The following is a 17368-nucleotide window of genomic DNA, read 5'->3' as shown; positions in this document are numbered from 1 at the left end:
TAGTCACAGAATTATATTATCATTTAATTATTTACTATGTTAGTTACAGGAGATTTTACATTATTTATTATATCATTCGGCGATGTTTTCGACACGTTGCTTTGCGAGAAGAGAGTCCGCTTGACACAAGAAATTCGCTTTCTTTTATTTGTTTTATTTATTATTATTTCATTATTATATTATTATGTTAGTCACAGGACTTATATTATCATTATATTAGCATTTAATTATTTACTATGTTAGTTACAGGAGATTTTACATTATTTATTATATTATTTGGAAATGTTTTCGACATGTTGCTTTGCGAAAACAGAGTCCGCTTGACAGAAGAAATTCGCTTCCTTTTATTTGTTGATTTATTAATATTTAATTATTATATTATTATGTTAGTTACAGGAATTATATTATCATTATATTATTATTTAATTATTTACTATGTTAGTTACAGGAGATTTTACATTATTTATTATACATCAACTTTTTTCAATTTCAACCGACGTGTCTATCATTTGCTAAAAATTTAAAACCCCGATCGATCATATCTTGTCGCACATGCACAATGTCACACAAAGACACACTTCCACGGAGATTGTGGCCGCTACAGATCTATCTAGCAAGCGCCACTTTGTAATCTGTAATCGTTTATCGGGACAGCGGTTAACGGTGCACCCCCGACCCGTGACGCAAGCAACCTCGCTTCGATGATTCGTAATTGGATTAGCCATTGAGTCGAAACGCGCTCGTTTCCATGGAAGAGATTGGCGTTATCGTATTGGCGTTGTGCCCGTGTGTCGATATCAATGAGCGTCAACAGCAAAGAGAACGGGGCGGTTCTCTTTGACGCTGGCTCTCCCCCGATAAAAATGCTTCGGCGACCACTCAGAGTCGTGTTCGCGTGTCGAGAGCGCACGCTGTGTACACGAAAATAATTTCGTCACCGTTGCGGTTCGTCGTCGTCGGTTTATCGCGTTGTTTATCAATTGTAACAAGCACGAGCAAGGCATTGCATTTCCGTCAGTGAAAACAATTGATAAGAAGGTTGTTTTGTTTCAGCTTTCCTCCTCCCCCGTCGCGTTTCCCGCGTCTCTCTTTTTTTTATCGTGCCTCTTTCCATCGATTTTGCACATTTATTTGAAGAATGACATCGTCGGGCGATTAGTTAGTGCTGTATAAATTTCTGTTTTTCTTCTTTTTGTTTGTTTGTTTGTTTGTTTGAGGGGCGTACGTACAGTAACACACAGATTGATGGGCTGAGTGAGTCAAAGTCAAGGCAGAGAAGAGGGGATGATTGTTTCGTCAATGTAAACGTGAACTTTTAGGCTAGATTAAATACGTAACTACTTTTTCTTGTTTTTTTTTTTTTTTTTTTTTTATTTCAGACACATGGACAGTGCACAGTTTACGTAATTAACAGAGCCAGTCCGATTTCATTTAAGAAGCATATCGCACGATTTTCCTGAATAAATATGTATCATTTGCGTCTCATTGAATAATGCATCACGTTCTCGAGAAAATTCAACGAGAAAGTTGAATGAAATCGAATTAAATGAAATGTATAAAAGAAGCGAATACTCTGCGAGGGAAGTTTGAGAATCCCCAGAAAAATTTCTGAGTTCAGTAATCGAGATTGTTCCCAGACCTATCGCAAGAATCGGCCATCAAATCGAACATTCCCCAAACAACGCTATCCAATAGCAACGTTATCCAACGTAATCCAGCACGCCGTGTGTTGGCCGCCGTGTGCACTGGTATTTTTCACGTGGGCGTGTATTTTCCACATTATCAGCGCAGCGCAGCAAGGCCGAACGAATGCTCTAGCCGATTATTGACGGCCTATCGAAAAGCAGGTGGCCGACGACGATTCAAGGTCCCTGTGCGATTTTCGTGGCTTTCTGTGAAATTTCTCGCCTCCGCGACTGGTAAACGCGTTCTTCAGCGTGATTTAAACTGCATTTTTTCCCTGTTTTTTTTTTTTTTTTTTTTTTTTTTTTTTTTTTTTTCTTCTTTTTAGCACCTCGTAATTTTTTTCGGTGCAATAATACCAAGGTATACAACATCGAACGACGTGTTTCCGAGAACACGCTTGAAACGCGCGAGTCGCCGGCGCACTTTTATCGGAACGCGGTGCTATTTGTCGCGAGTTGTTTTTCGAACTTGACAAGTTTCCACGGTCGTGGAAAACAGTTCCTTTTAATATTTTTCTATTTTCGTTCGGCGTTTATCTCTCGCACACGTCGAACCGTGTGTACAGCGCCAGCACGTGGAGAAACGGAAGAGTGTCTCTGTCCTATTCCCTCCTTTCGTCTCCTCTCTGTTGCCTGCTCAATTAACTCCGGCGTATCGCGCAGTTGCGTACTAATCTTAATGAACGCGTTTATCTATTCGTTTGCGTACGTGTACGTACGTACATATGCACGTACGTATATTCACGCGACCAGTGTGGCGTCAAGTGTGTTTTTCCTTTTTTTCACACGAGGTCCGTTTTGACCGTAGGAATAAATGAATCGCAATGAATCTGAAACCCAAGCATTCTGAATTCCCCGTACCACATATACACGCTTCTCTCTTTCTCCTTTCTATCAGCAACTTACAAACTCTCTTTCGATTGGAAACGTTTTTCGCAGAAAGCAAAGGAACATCGTTCGGCACGCTGTCGAGCCTCGTTCCTCCTTTTCCAATTCGTTATCAATTCTCCTCGAGCCTCGTTCAAGCTATATTAAATTCCGCGATCAATCGAAGGTCTTCCATTTGCTCCCGATGCTACGTGCTCGTTTCAAGGGAAAAATCTCTGGAGCAAGTCGATACGAGATGAGCAAAATCGATACTTTGCATTCGCCCGTCGCGCGGCTCCACTCGATTCAAACGATTAACGATCTTAACGAACGAGAGAATCAAACAGATGTAACAATATAAAAAGGAGAAGAAAGAAGAAGAAGGAAAAAAGAAACAAAGAAGTTAGGTTCTGATTGTATTCGACGATAGGAAGGTCAATCGGATTATTTCCACCGTTCGACCGGTCTGCCATAATGTTTTATTCATTGGCGATACAAACGGGTCGTAGGTCGGGCCTGATTTAATTCCTTCAAAGACGGTAAATTGCAGGCAAGGTTCGCCCGCACGTGCGGAACGCTCTTCTCCTGCTGCGTCATTTGTCGCCCACCTCGAAATGCCGAGCCCGATACACTGGCATGTATTTCCCTCCTTCGTAATAACGGCTCTGACGCAACGCGGCGATGAAAATATCTACGCCAATTCCGATAAATTGCGGTATCGCTGTCAAGCGTTGCACGTGGTTTTATCTGGCTGTGTCGGGGGTGTATCGGAGGTATTCCGAGTGACGACACTGGCTAACGTGGTAGTTAGTCGCGTGAAAACGACTCGCGGTGATACTCGATCCGCTGGAACAGCAGCAGCAGCGGGATCGTTGAACGTTCCGAGTCGCGACTATTTTCGTTTTGAATGCAAATCACTGGAAACGGGAGCGACGCCGTGTCTCCTAAAATAAATCGCTCTGGACGCCTTGAATCATCAGATTTGTTCCAGATTCCGACGAGAAACCGTGCACTTCTATTTTATTTTATTTTCCGCAGCAAAATTGCAAGAGAATTTGCAACAACACGGAGAATCGTCGCCGGGCCTGTGTGCCCCGAATCGCTGAGATTTCCGAACGGAAAGATGCAACGAGATGACTAAAAAAATGTAGATGGAGATGCGCGTATCACCCGCTTTGACCAGCGGTCGCGATAAATAGGCTCATCTTGTCCCTCGAGTTTTATTTTCCGATTGTCTTTTGCCTGTTAATAGCAATACTCGCGCCACCGTGGGAACCCAGCGGACAAGGTGAAATTGTTGTACGTCACGCGCGATTCAGGGACTCGTTCACTAATAATAACCGAAAATCGATAAACGCACGCAGTTAAAACTAAAACAAGTTGGAACAGAAATACTCGACGCTGCATTGTCCGTGTAATTGCGGATACTTGGAGGCTGCTTCGAAAAATGGGAATTTGCTCCGACACACGCGTGCAACAAATCAGCGGTCATTAGAAACTGTTCTAGCAGCGAACAATAAATATCGTTCAACTTTGTCGATTTGTTATATATATATTAATATATATAATATATATTAACATATATAATATATATTCCACAATAATATATATAATATATATTCTAGATTTTTTATACTGTATATAATATATATAATATATATTATTATAAATATAAAATATATATATAATATATATTATTATAAATATAAAATATATATATAATATATATTATTATATATATTATTAATATATATACTGTATATAATATATATAATATAATACTGTATATATAATAACTATATTCCATTATATTACTATAATATAATATAACTATATTCCATTATATTACTATAATATAATATAACTATATTCCACTATAATATACATATTCCAGATTTTTTATACTGTAATTATTTATTGGCTGATTGGCAGATCATACGAACCACGCACGGATTGTTGATTATCACTCATTGTTCATTAATTGAAAGAATACTTCCCAAGAAATTAACGGTCTCCGTGTTCTATAAATTCGATCAGTGGGATTCTTTATTCTCTGGCGTGTGATGGAGCGATTTTTCGGAAAGGGGGGGAAGTTGACGAGAGTATCTGACGTGTTCGGACTAGCGGTGAACTCGCTTATTCCAACGATCGCGTATCTAATTATTCAACCCATTCCCGATTCCGATTATCCGAACGACACCGCAGCTGAATGACGCACGAACTGCAAGAATCATCGTCATCTTCGCTTCTGAATCGAGCGCGCTACGTCACGCTGAATATTTCACACGACCTTTTTTCCTAACGTTCGTTCTAACGAAACAACGTCAATCCGCGCACGCTTAAGAATCTCGCGCGTTCCCTCCGGCGTTTTCAGTTGAAAACCGAAATTCCTCGAACCTCGAACGTCGCGAGACCGACACTTGCTCAATGCTTGTCGCGAACAATAGCCAAACGAATCCGCGAATCGGACACGTGTTTCGAGAAAAAAAAAAAAGAAAAAAAAAACAGTCACGTTTCGGCGATACACGCGCATTCTTTGAACCGTCGAGCGCGTCGCTCACTCCGTGACACGTGACCTCTCCACGCGGTGATCCACGTAATCGACCTACTTTACTCGCGGAGCTTCGATTCGAAAATAAATGTGACGAAAGGAAATTAGGAGCTAGGTGAGTGACGATGGAGAGGACAGAAAGAGAGAGAGAGAGAGAGAGAGAAAAAAAGAAAAAAAGAAAAAGAAGGAACGGCGCAGTTCATTCGCCCACGAGTTGAAAAGTCAAAGCGCCCGTGCGATGCCGCTACCTATGGGCTAAGAATAGAATCGTGGCGATCATTGCTTCTTGTCACCTTCGTCCACGTAATATCGCGACGTACATACGTTTCTGCTAAGCTCATCGTAGTAAACACAAACGGCGACGAACAACAAAAGAGAGACGAGAGATAGATGCGAGAGAATCATCTCGATTGCCAGAACTCACTTGTTCAGAAACGCAAATAATACAGTGATACTTTCCCTCGACTAAATTCAGCGTGAAGAGATCTCGTTGCGATAGTTTCGTTAAGTTTGCACAATTGCACCACGCATACGTGCGAGATACGCGCGGAGCAATAAAGCTGTTCCGATAATTTCCGTTGCTCCAAAAGTCGCAAAGTTCTCGCCCTTTGTTTGTTACACGAACGTAAAAAGCTTTTCGTTCTTTTTGATAGCCCGAGTCGATCGACACTTGCGTTTTCCACGAATTCAGCAGGTGTCCGAGTAAGTTGCAAGCGACGAGAGAATGTGCGCGTTTAAATTTACTGTTCGTTGTTCAGCGTAGGATCACTGCCACTGTGTGCCGTCGCTATTTATATACACGGGCCGCCGCATTGTCAGCTGAACTGTAACCTGCGAGACTCAGCCTCGTGAATCTTATTATATCCTATTTGAGAACGTCCATTGAATCGCAGAATTCGCCTGCTATTCTTCGCCAAATTTTTCGTCTATTTCGGTAGCAGGTACTTCTCTCTTTCGTGTTTCGCCCTGCTGGATCTGACGATCGAATCGCGACGATCTCGTTATTTTGGAGTTGGATGTTTGTCACTTCGGATTTCGGCTTGCACTTTTCTTTTCTCGTTTTCTTTCATGTCATGATTCTGACAACGATTCATCGCGAGCAGTGGCCGTAACAAGATCTAGACGTCAATAAATCTGCAACCGTCCATTAAAAGTATCCAGATGTGTACATTTATGTCGTTTGTTCACGTCTGTAATTAATTTCCGAAGAAGTTGCACTAGCATAATTGCTAGCTGTTAACGAAGATTGGCACTGCACGTCAATGATCAACTGTTATTTGTATATCTCTACTTTGAGCTTCAACAAATTTTTGAACATCAATACGTAAAAACGATAACGTTCGTTTGTTGCAGGAGAAGGAAATCATGATGTTGAGGCTTGGATCTATACCGAGTATGCTGGTCTTCCTGACCATCGCGAAGGTCGTCGCCTCGAATCGCTGTTTGACGATGCGCGAAGGTAAATTGCAATCCAAACGATTTCTCGTCCGAAACCACCTACCACGAGAGAAAACCTTATCTTTCCCTCCTTCGACTACTGTGTGTACTCGCAACAATGGAATTAATTCAACGACTTGGACGATTTGACAGAGGTGTATCCGAAGAGGCTGGCCAACGTGGACGGGCAGCCGTTGAACATTAATTTCGAGATGTCCCAGAGAGTCACCCAGAGACTGACCACTATAATCATGAAAATCTTCCTGACCGAGGTGCTCGGCTATTCGGGCGTTTATATCTTCGAGGTGGAGGACACGTTCGGCGTGAACGAGATTTTCGACAGGCTGTCCGAGTACACGTTCGGCAACGACGAAAAGTAAGATGAGCACACTGATCGTTTTTGTTCCACAGATAGAGATTGTTTTTAAAAATTTAACCTCTTGCACTGGAATGACGTGCCACGCACGAGAATTTTTTGCCCCAAAATTGCAATATTTTCTCAGTTTTGAGTATATTATTATTGTTAAATATATATATTATATATAATAGTATATATAAATATATATAGTATTATTATTAATATATAAAATATATTTAAATATAATATATTTTATATTAAATATTTAATATAAATATAATATATTGTATTAATATAATATTTAATAATATATTATAATATATATATATATATATATATATATATATATATATATTATATATATATTATATATATCGTACGATATAAATATAATATATTATTATTAAGTATATAAAATATATTTAAATATAGGCGACAACAAATAATAAATTTAGTAATTTCTATCCAGTGATATCGTACCGGCGAGTTTAAAAAAAAAATCGCGACGAGATATTGTACACGGTTTGGTCGCTCGTTATGGTCCGCAATCAGTTGCCGGCGCAATTGGTTTAAAGTAAAAATTGAAGTCCAACGATATTTTTCAATTGAACGAAATGCTCGAAGAAGCCCCCCCCCCCCAGAGGAGAGACAATACTGACGACTCGCTAATTACTTCGTACAGGCACCCAATGGTGAACATGGAGACGTGGATACCGGCGCAGCTGGACACGATGCCGCTGTTGAACTCGCACGACGTAAAGGAATGCGGATCCATTGCCCCGCCGGGTCATTTCGGTTGGTTCGTTCCTGTCTCGCTGTCAAGGTTCAGCGACAATTGGATGACCTTCGCCAAGCGTGAAACAGCGGCGCGTTTCGACGTGGACGAGATGACGTTGGAGAACGTTCGAAATTTCACCATGGACCCGGTCACCAGGGCCCACTACTGCCAGGAGTCGTTCTGCCAGGACGGAATGTACATTCCGGAGCGGTGCCGAGGGAAACCGTGCGCTCTGTTGTTCGCCGGTTATAGCAACGTAACCGATTTCGTCAGGGATCACATCGATAGGATGAAGCTGTACGTCAAAGTGATCTGGGTCGGGCCGGAATTGAAACACGTGACCGAAACTTTGACCGAGAATTTAACTTTGTTAAATTCGGCGGCGCCAGCCGGTAATAGGTATTTGGCACATTTCTTCGTGCATGCACTGGTTTTCGTTGGTATTTTTATTTTTACACGGGTACGAGTACGCACTGCACGAGTCTTGGAGGCTGTCTAAATAGAAATTATTTTACTCGCGTCTGAGTCAGCGTGAGTCTATTTCTTGTTCAGCGTTTCGAGGAAAAATAACGACGATAAATAATTCGAGAAAAATATCCACGGGAATACAGCGATGCTTAAATATCACGCGTGGAAACATTTTGTACAATGTATACTGTACTTAGTTTCTATTGTAACGCGGACGATGACTAAGGACTTGCATAGCAATGCGTAACTAACGCAGGTTTTCTCCGCAAGACTTTGTACCGGCATTGTTTTACGAGAAATTTAATGGTAACGAATATTAACAGAAGAGGATAATAAACATTCTCGTCTGAATGAAACGATCAGACGTGTCGAGCTATTTTTACTTGTTGTTTCAGTTTAAAGTCCGCCTATGAAGAATTATTAGCGTGCAAAATTATAATATAGTCATCTTTAAAAATGTTAACGTACGTTGTAAAAACGCGAGATACTTTCAAGTGGAACCATAAATATTGCCGGTTGTGTAGTGTGTGTTTTATATGTTTTGCCGGACGACGTCTCGTGTTTTCGTCGTTACTTTTTTTTTAACGAACCACGTGAATTTTCATTCCACTTTTTTAATTTTTATTCATGCCGATACGAACGTTGCGGAAAAAAAAACCTGGGACACGTTCGATTTGCATAATTCCTCCGTGGCGCGCGTTGTCCCGACAATTTTTTTCGTTAGCATTCGAGACGAAATACTCGGCTCATCGAAAATTCGTATTACCCGGGCTCTCTGTATCGTTCACTCGATGATCGTTCCGCGGAATAAACGTCTCCTTAAAATAGAGCCAGACACCGAGATCAACACTCTGCACGCGCAAACAATTTCACCGGAGCGTTTCTTTTATTATCGAGACAACATCGTTGCAAAATACATCGTATCGTCGTTCTGTTTTCCTCGTCTCGTCAAAACACGTGCCTCCGTGTTTTTCACAGTCTTATTATCGCCTACAGAAATGGTGCGTTCTCGCTCCTCAGGTCCCTGGTCTTTCTGCATTGGACACCGAGCAGCGTCGTGCCGAACGAGAGGGATTTCGTCACCATCGAGTTCCCCCGCTGCGGCACGCAGAATTTAGAAATCGGATGCAAATACGAGTCCAACAGGTTGATCAAGCTGGTCTGGGGCAGATTCGAGTACGTCGCGAAGCTCGCGTACGAGGCGATCAAACACGCGAAATTCACGCGTGAGATGTACGAAGATCTGATAAACCGGTACAACGATCGATCGACGAGCGTCGACGAGGAAGAAGTCGCGTGCAGCTGGTTAAGGGACAATCTGAACTACACCCTCGACGTGTGGATGCCGAGCAACGCCGACAAGAACATTCTGTACGTTGGCGGTATATTCCCAATGAGCGAAACTTTCTACTCGGGGAAATCGATACTGATCGCAGCCAAAATGGCGAAAGAGTCGATCAACAAGAACGACACCGTTCTCAAGAACTTCAATTTGAAAATGTTGGCCAGCGACGGCCAGTGCAAGTCGGACATGGTAATGAGATCGTTCATCGATTACATAGTGCACAACCAGTACGGTAAGCTGATCGGCGTGTTGGGGCCGGCTTGCTCGGAAACCGTGGAACCTCTGGTCGGTGTCTCGAAGCATTACAAGACGGTGATCATCAGTTACAGCGCGGAAGGGTCGAGCTTCAACGATCGTACGAAATATCCTTACTTCTTCCGAACGATCGGCGAGAACAAGCAGTACAAGCACGTTTATCTGCAACTGCTGCAGAAACTAGGCTGGAAGAGAGTGGCTTCGTTAACGGAGGACGGACAGAAATACACGGAGTACATATCGTACATGCAGGACATACTCAGGGACAATGGGATTGTATTCGTGGCGAATGCAAAGTTTCCACGGGAACGGGAGCCAACTGTGATGACTAAGGTAGATGACTTTTGCAGAATTCCGAGTTCTTTCACCTTCGAGAGCGATGAGAATTGAGATTGATCGCCGTTGACGATAACTGACGATCGGAGCGAGGTATTAGATAGATGTATAGAAATTATGGAAAATTACCGCTTATGCTTATACGTTGTGACAATATCGGTAACATTATCTGCTTGTAATGATAAAAAACGTTGAGTGATGCTGGTAAATTTATGAAAGTGATAATTTTTTGTTCGGTTGGATTTTAATAAGCACTGACGATGGTAATAAATAATGACTTGGAGAATTGCCGGAGCCGGAGTTATATATAAATACCTAGGAATAGAAGTTTTAATTGCTGGAAGTAATCGGTCATTGATTTAGATCACGTTCGAACGAACGTATTTAAAGTTCTTCTTGTGTTGCAGTATTTGCAAGATCTGAAGCAGAAGAAAGCGAAAATAATAATCGCCGATGTTTACGATCAAGTGGCCAGGCAAGTGATGTGCGAAGCGTACAAATTAGAAATGACAGCGGTTCAGGTGATTTCTTTTTTTTTTTTCAATGAAATGAATCCTACACCTCTTGTTGTCCGAATTGTGAAAGAAACTCTCGAGATTGTCCGGCCATATAGTTTGAATTATTGCCAGCTAATTCGTCATTTCGAGATTCCTCGAGATAGAAAATTGTCAGAATTCCGGAAACGGATCTTGACTTAAACGTTTAACTTGATTAAAGGGTTACGTGTGGTTTCTGCCACTTTGGCTCCGACCAGAATGGTACGACACCGATCGATTCAATCTGAAGGACGAAGAACAAGTGCCATGTACAACGATGGAAATGAGCAGAGCGATAAACGGCTACCTTGGTCTCTCTCATGCGTATTTCGCTCCTGACAATGAAATCATGCAGGAAGGGATAACGGTGCGTCAGTGGCGCGATCGTTACGAGAAAGATTGCCGTAACAGGAACCAACCACCGTCTAATTACGCCGGTTTCGCTTACGACGCTATGTGGACGTACGCATACGCGATGGATCGACTACTTCGCGAAAATCAGAGTTACATCTATGACCTTCATAGCGAGCAAACTGTCAATCGGATGACGGACATCATCGGTGAAACAGATTTCTATGGGGTACGTGGAAAATAATGTATTCCATTAATGTATTCCATTATTTCATTGTGTATTATATAAAGGATTGATCTCATTTAGGTATCTGGGAGGATCAAGTTCTTCGGCGGACCTTCGAGATACTCTGTCATTAACATCGTCCAGTTTGTCAACAATGAAACTCATTTGGTCGGCAATTTTTACCCTAACGTATCCGAGGTGAAGCACGAAGTCGTGGGTGGTAAATTGGACTTGAACGTCTCGGCTCTGGTCTGGTTGTCGCATACCATGCCGGATGATGGCTCGGAACCACCTCAGCGATGCGTGATCGCGGGTTTCGCCGACTTCGTGAACGTGTCGTGCGAAGTCGCGTTCGTGATTGTCAATTTCCTCGGCTTCGGTTTCTTGGGGATAGTGGTGATCATTGGTTTCATCGTCATCAAGAGAAAGTGAGTGTACGATAAATGCGTATCGATCGATCGATCGAAAGAAATCTCAATTTTGAATTTCTTTTTTTACAACAGATACGAAAGGAAAGTACGTCTTCACGAGAAGTACATCCAGTCTCTAGGCTTAGACTTCACTCACATGGACACATCCGACTTGGACAAGTGGGAGATACCACGGGACAGGGTGGTTATCAATCGAAAATTGGGCGAGGGCGCGTTCGGAACGGTTTACGGTGGTGAAGCGTTATTCCCGGGAGAAGGTTGGTTAGCAGTGGCCGTGAAAACTCTGAAAGTTGGCAGCAGCACCAATGAGAAATTGGACTTTCTCAGCGAAGTGGAAGTAATGAAGAGGTTCGAGCACAAGAACATAATCAAACTGTTGGGCGTGTGTATTAAGGGTGAACCAGTGTTAACTGTCATGGAGTTTATGCTTTACGGCGATCTGAAGACGTATCTTCTCGCTAGAAGACATCTCGTGAACGACCACAGTTACGAAGATTCAGACGAGATCTCCAATAAAAAGCTAACTGCGATGACACTGGATGTCGCCAGGGCGCTCAGTTATCTGGCTCAATTGAAATATGTCCACAGGTATATTGAAAATTCGACGGTAAAGAAAAGCCATGCCTTGATGTCACAGGTTGACTCTCATTTTTTTTCAGAGACATTGCCTCTCGCAACTGCCTGGTAAATGCTCAACGTGTAGTGAAACTTGGTGATTTTGGCATGACAAGGCCCATGTACGAGAACGACTATTACAAATTTAATCGAAGAGGTATAACCACTGCTCTTTTGTCCAGAGAAAATTCATTAGTTTCGATGTCACGAATGTTGTTCTCGTTTCAGGCATGTTGCCGGTAAGATGGATGGCGCCAGAGTCCCTGAGTCTTGGAATCTTCACTCCAGCCTCGGACGTTTGGTCCTATGGCGTTCTCCTTTACGAAATCATCACATTCGGTAGTTTTCCCTTTCAGGGGATGAGCAACAACGAGGTACTCACACATGTCAAGAACGGGAACTCGCTGAAAGTTCCTAAAGGAGTGAAACTACAACTGTAAGATTAACTTAACTCTTTATTCCCGCTACATTTAATGGACAAACGTCCAAACTATCGTCTGTTTCACAGAGAGAATTTAATGTACTCTTGCTGGAGGACGGACCACACAAAGAGGCCAACAGCTCCGGAGATCGTCGATTTCCTAGCAACGAATCCTCGAATTATAGCACCGTGTTTAGACGTTCCTTTGGCCAGCGTTCAAATCGAGCACACTGGCCAACTAGAGATGCAGTTGAATGGGAACATGAGGAAGTTTTCGTTATCTTGGCCACCTCAAAACCCCACAACACAATCGTCCACGTCAACATCAAGCCCTGGGAGTGTGCCAAGTCCTCCTCTGTTGGACATTAATGGCCACGACAACAAACCAAACCAGGACTCGTTGTTGGGCAATGGAATATCCGACCTGGACAGTTCCAGGCCTCTCTTGATGAATGCCGACGAGTCTTCGTCGGGTCCGGCGTTGGTTTTGCAAAATTTCAAGCGGAAGGACGAACTGGCGCACAGATACGTCAACATTCAGCCAGGAATGTCAAACGGCTTCGATTATTGCAATAGCCAGAATGGCGGTAATATTCAAATGGAAGAGAGGAGAGCGATGCTGCCAGAGAATAGGAAATCGGAGGACGTGTCGATTCTTTGACATCCAAGGAAGCACGCGATTACGCGGCAGAAGTCAATGGTGCATTTCTATAGACGTGCCGAAGGCATATTTGGAAAATATGCGAAAAGGTCGTATAGAAAGACGAGCGTTTAAATTGACCCATGGCCATTTTGTTGGTCACTGAAATGAGAGAATGGCAGAGAAGCTTGTAACTTGATGAATTTGAGTCAAGACAGACGTTTGTTGCCGACTGAACCGTACAATATGATTTCATGATGGTAAAAGAGTGGATTGTTACTTCTAGAGTCGGAGAACCGTGTGACTACACAACAGGGCGATTCGATTCACTGGAGATTAAAATCCTGCCGATTTAGTTACGACGTAAGAAGTCTATCATAGGTGCCAGCTACGAAAAACGGAAAACAATAATAATTGCAACAAGCGAAAACACCGAATGCACAACTGGCTCAATCCACGTTTGAGACTGATATATGTAGAAAAATCAAGTTACGGAATGATCGACGCGACAGTGCTGGAGATTTCTCAAAAACTTCACGAAAGGTATAGGTAATTTTACTAATATACTAAGGGAACGTAATACCGAACGGAGTGTTTTATCGTTGGAGGTAGAAATTTCCATTGTTTTCGCGTCGAGAAAGAAATAAATGGAAAGAGAAGAGGCTGCTTCCGTTAGATACTGCTGTATTTAACGATAATCGAAAGAAGAATGATTCAGACAAATGGATATATGTAATATCGCTTTTGCGTGAAAAGTGTTTCGTTAAGCAGCATTTTTCTGTCCAAAGCATTCGAGATGTGTAGGACTTGGTAAGATTTTTTTCGAGACAGACTATTTTTCCAGGCAATTGTTTAGATATTTTGCGAGGAAGTTGCCGCATTTTTTAACGATAAAACCAAACAGAAACAGAGCAATATTTTACACGAGGGAATGTCAGCGTTCACGTGTATAACCATGACATTTATAATAAAATGAAAAATGTATGTTTTGTGAGGTTCTCGAAAAGAATAACACGAAATTGAAAGAAAGAGGTAAGGAAAGGGGTTCGATACATCCCTGCCATTTCCAAGTATATATATTTTTCGACCCGTCTTTTATGTATCATATAATACATTTATCGACTTGAGGAGAAAAAAGTGACTGCAGTCTAGTTATTCGTTAACTATCGAATAACGCTCGATCCTCGCTAGGACTATAATGGAAGCAAACGGAATAGTTACTATTATTATATCTAGTGAGACTATTTATTGATTTAAACTTTGATTGAGACTTCATTTTTTGTAAAATATATTTAATATTAAATTCCTCTAACCGCGTGCTTCTTTGATCTTGTTGAAGCAATTCACTTTTTTTTTTCTTTTTATTTATAAGATAGAGACGTAGCTCGAGCCGACAGAAATTTCCTGTTACTTAGGTGCAATAAAATGTTGCGTCTTGTACAAACTGTTAGAAATATGTAATGATATAAATATTGAGACGATCGATTGTACAGTCGATGAAATGAAAGATAAAAGACTTGAAGTCTTCAAGACTTATTGGTCATCCAAATATATACAGACGTATACAGGCTGCCTGAATTTTGATGAAGCGCGACCAAAAATGATATTATTTTTCGTTCCATTTTACATTTTATAGAATATTTTATCAACGAAATGTTATATATTTATTTTCGTATTTATTATAAATTTATATGCTGTCACTATGTTGCTCATTCTTCGATTCTAAGGATCATATTAGACGTTGCAATTTTTTTTTTTTCTTGACGAGGCATTTTTTTCGTTCTCGAGAAAACGAGAACTTATCCAAAGAATATGTTCCTAACGTTTAATCGATTAAAATCCAGACATCCTGCGATACGTACGTAAATATTAAATTATCATCGTTACCAAGTTGATCTCTATTACGCGAGATGACTGAAGAAAACGACACACAAAGTATTTCTAATTTTTTCATTCTAATTCCAATTCTTAGCTGCATTGCATTCGTCCCGATCGAGTATCATACGTTTATTGTACTATGCACGAACTTTTTGATTATTCGTTCGTACATTCAACTTTTTATCCATATCAAAAAAATATCGTCGATAAATAAAAAAGGAAAATAAAAGAAAAATGAAAAAAAGAAAAAAAAAAGAATCAACTATATTGCATGTTACATCACGTCAAACACGCTTATTTTAGTACTTATAGTGGTAATAAATTCCTTCTCTATTTTTTCTCCTTTTTTTATATCGGGTATGTAGATTAGATATATTATAATCGATCGTTCGTTATCGAGAACGTTGCGGGGCTTTTTGTTCTATGTCGTATGTAAACTATAAAATAGAAAGTGCAAACTTTTTAGTCCGTACATACACACGATGTAAGTACATCGGGTTTGGACAGTACAATCCTTCCTAAATAGCTTTATACGAGAGAAACCGTTTATTAAAATGAAATCATCGTACGATGTTATTTATTTTCGAATTGTACAATTGTAATTTTATATTCGTTGCGAGAGAAATTAATGATATTGATGCGTACTTTTCTGTACTGTTATTCCTTGAGAAAATGTTTATTTATTCATTCTCGAATTAAATTGCACGGAAATCGATTTTACAATTTGTGCTTTTCTTAATCCATATACAGTAATCCTGAATGTGTTAAAACTATTCATTAAATCTCTGAGCTATTTCCCATTCTTTTTCTCAGATTTTCTATTTTGAATATTTAAATATTTGAATAATTACCATTTAATAATTTAATATTTAAATATTTACCATTTTATGGTAAATTATGTTTGATAGAAAATTTCTCGATATAGGTTATATAAACCGGTATGATTAGTAATTGTATATTAATGTGCTTGGAGACCGGTCCTAACCACAGTCGAGCTTCCTTTTATGAATTTAAAAAGCTCAAAAGTTTATAAATTTAAAACATGAATTTATGAACAAATACTTCTACTCTGCGGAACAATCAATAATTTGAAAAAGCAGAATCTTAATTTACTTGGAGATAGAAATTGCATTAAATTGTATATAAGGCTAATATAAAAAGTTTAAACTAATTATAAGTTCAACAAATTAAAAAGTTTAAACAAATATGTACCTCAGAGAATTTTATTCACACACGCGAACATACTGGTTGTTACAAATATACGACTGTTTTCATTTAGAAAATAAAAAATTTTATTACGGAACAAAATTATTATTTAAACCATTAAGTATTAAATTTATTATATGATACTTACATTTGGAAGTTATCCCGTATTAGAATTGTTCCCAGATTAAAGGAAAAAGTCTTTGCGAGTGATCCAATACTTTTGTGAGAAAACACCTGTGCAGTAACACATACACATACACATATATGTATGTGTATACGTACTAACATAAACACCGTAGTATAAAAATTTTTGATACAACATGTAATTAAAATAAATTTATATTAATATCGTATATAATTAAAATAAATATTATTTATTAATAATAAAATAAATTTATAATGTATATGTAATATAATATATAATTAAAATAAATTAATTTATTTATTGAATATTTGAAATATTCTTATTGGTTTAAATATTATTGAAATATTCTTATTGGCTTTCCATAAATCAGTCGGATCGTATTCGTCGACACTCGACCCCCCACCTTGCTCAATTTGTTGACGCGCTTGCGCGAGAGGTAGTCTCATTTCGAAAGTCATAATGTGAAGATTAACTTTACGTGACCGCTATTAATTGTGTTGTCGTGAACTGTTATCGTCAGTCTTCCATCGTTTCTTAACTGCTTAACCTCGTCAGTAAACCTCGTTTAGTGAACGTACGTATTTATTCAATAATTTATCGAAATTATTTATCGAATCTATCCAATTTTTAATCGAAATTATTTGATTGTTATTTTCATTGTTACGTTTACTGATAGCTCATATTATGAACTTTCCAAATGGCATTAGACGTTTACTATTGTTAAAATTTTGTATAATTTGTTCCTTCTGTACATTTATCTGGACCTATTTTGATTTTCTTTCGTATAAATTGTGACTTCATTGCGAGGGAAACTTTGAAATGTTCAAGAGCTCCATGAG

The 17368-nt window shown here is 39.9% G+C and overlaps 1 protein-coding gene and 1 long non-coding RNA gene across 7 annotated transcripts in view; one reads left to right on the top strand and one right to left on the bottom strand.

The window, feature by feature from the left end:
* LOC122527415 overlaps positions 1 to 8976 on the bottom strand; it is a 17716-nt gene extending 8740 nt beyond the window's left edge. The window contains exon 1 of the long non-coding RNA XR_006306337.1: positions 8854 to 8976. This is a non-coding gene — a long non-coding RNA (uncharacterized LOC122527415). The remainder of the gene's footprint in view (positions 1 to 8853) is intronic.
* The window catches only part of LOC122527382, a 28303-nt gene extending 12325 nt beyond the window's left edge, over positions 1 to 15978 (top strand). For 5 of the 6 annotated variants that reach the window (XM_043651557.1, XM_043651531.1, XM_043651541.1 and 2 more), the window contains 11 exons: positions 6457 to 6562; positions 6694 to 6916; positions 7581 to 8075; positions 9165 to 10077; positions 10488 to 10601; positions 10798 to 11196; positions 11275 to 11621; positions 11697 to 12212; positions 12284 to 12396; positions 12468 to 12675; positions 12748 to 15978. In XM_043651557.1, the coding sequence (XP_043507492.1) occupies positions 6469 to 6562; positions 6694 to 6916; positions 7581 to 8075; positions 9165 to 10077; positions 10488 to 10601; positions 10798 to 11196; positions 11275 to 11621; positions 11697 to 12212; positions 12284 to 12396; positions 12468 to 12675; positions 12748 to 13321 (3996 nt within the window). In that variant the 5' untranslated portion in view covers positions 6457 to 6468 and the 3' untranslated portion in view covers positions 13322 to 15978. The remainder of the gene's footprint in view (positions 1 to 6456; positions 6563 to 6693; positions 6917 to 7580; positions 8076 to 9164; positions 10078 to 10487; positions 10602 to 10797; positions 11197 to 11274; positions 11622 to 11696; positions 12213 to 12283; positions 12397 to 12467; positions 12676 to 12747) is intronic. The other variant, XM_043651549.1, reaches the window with a different exon arrangement.
* The last annotated feature ends 1390 nt before the right edge of the window (positions 15979 to 17368 follow it).

The sequence above is a fragment of the Frieseomelitta varia genome, unplaced genomic scaffold, assembly GCF_011392965.1.
Source record: "Frieseomelitta varia isolate USP_RPSP 00005682 unplaced genomic scaffold, Fvar_1.2 scaffold_1024, whole genome shotgun sequence".
Lineage (NCBI taxonomy): Eukaryota > Metazoa > Arthropoda > Insecta > Hymenoptera > Apidae > Frieseomelitta > Frieseomelitta varia.
Note: the sequence above shows the minus strand (reverse complement) of the source record. Positions and strands in the feature narration are given on the sequence as shown.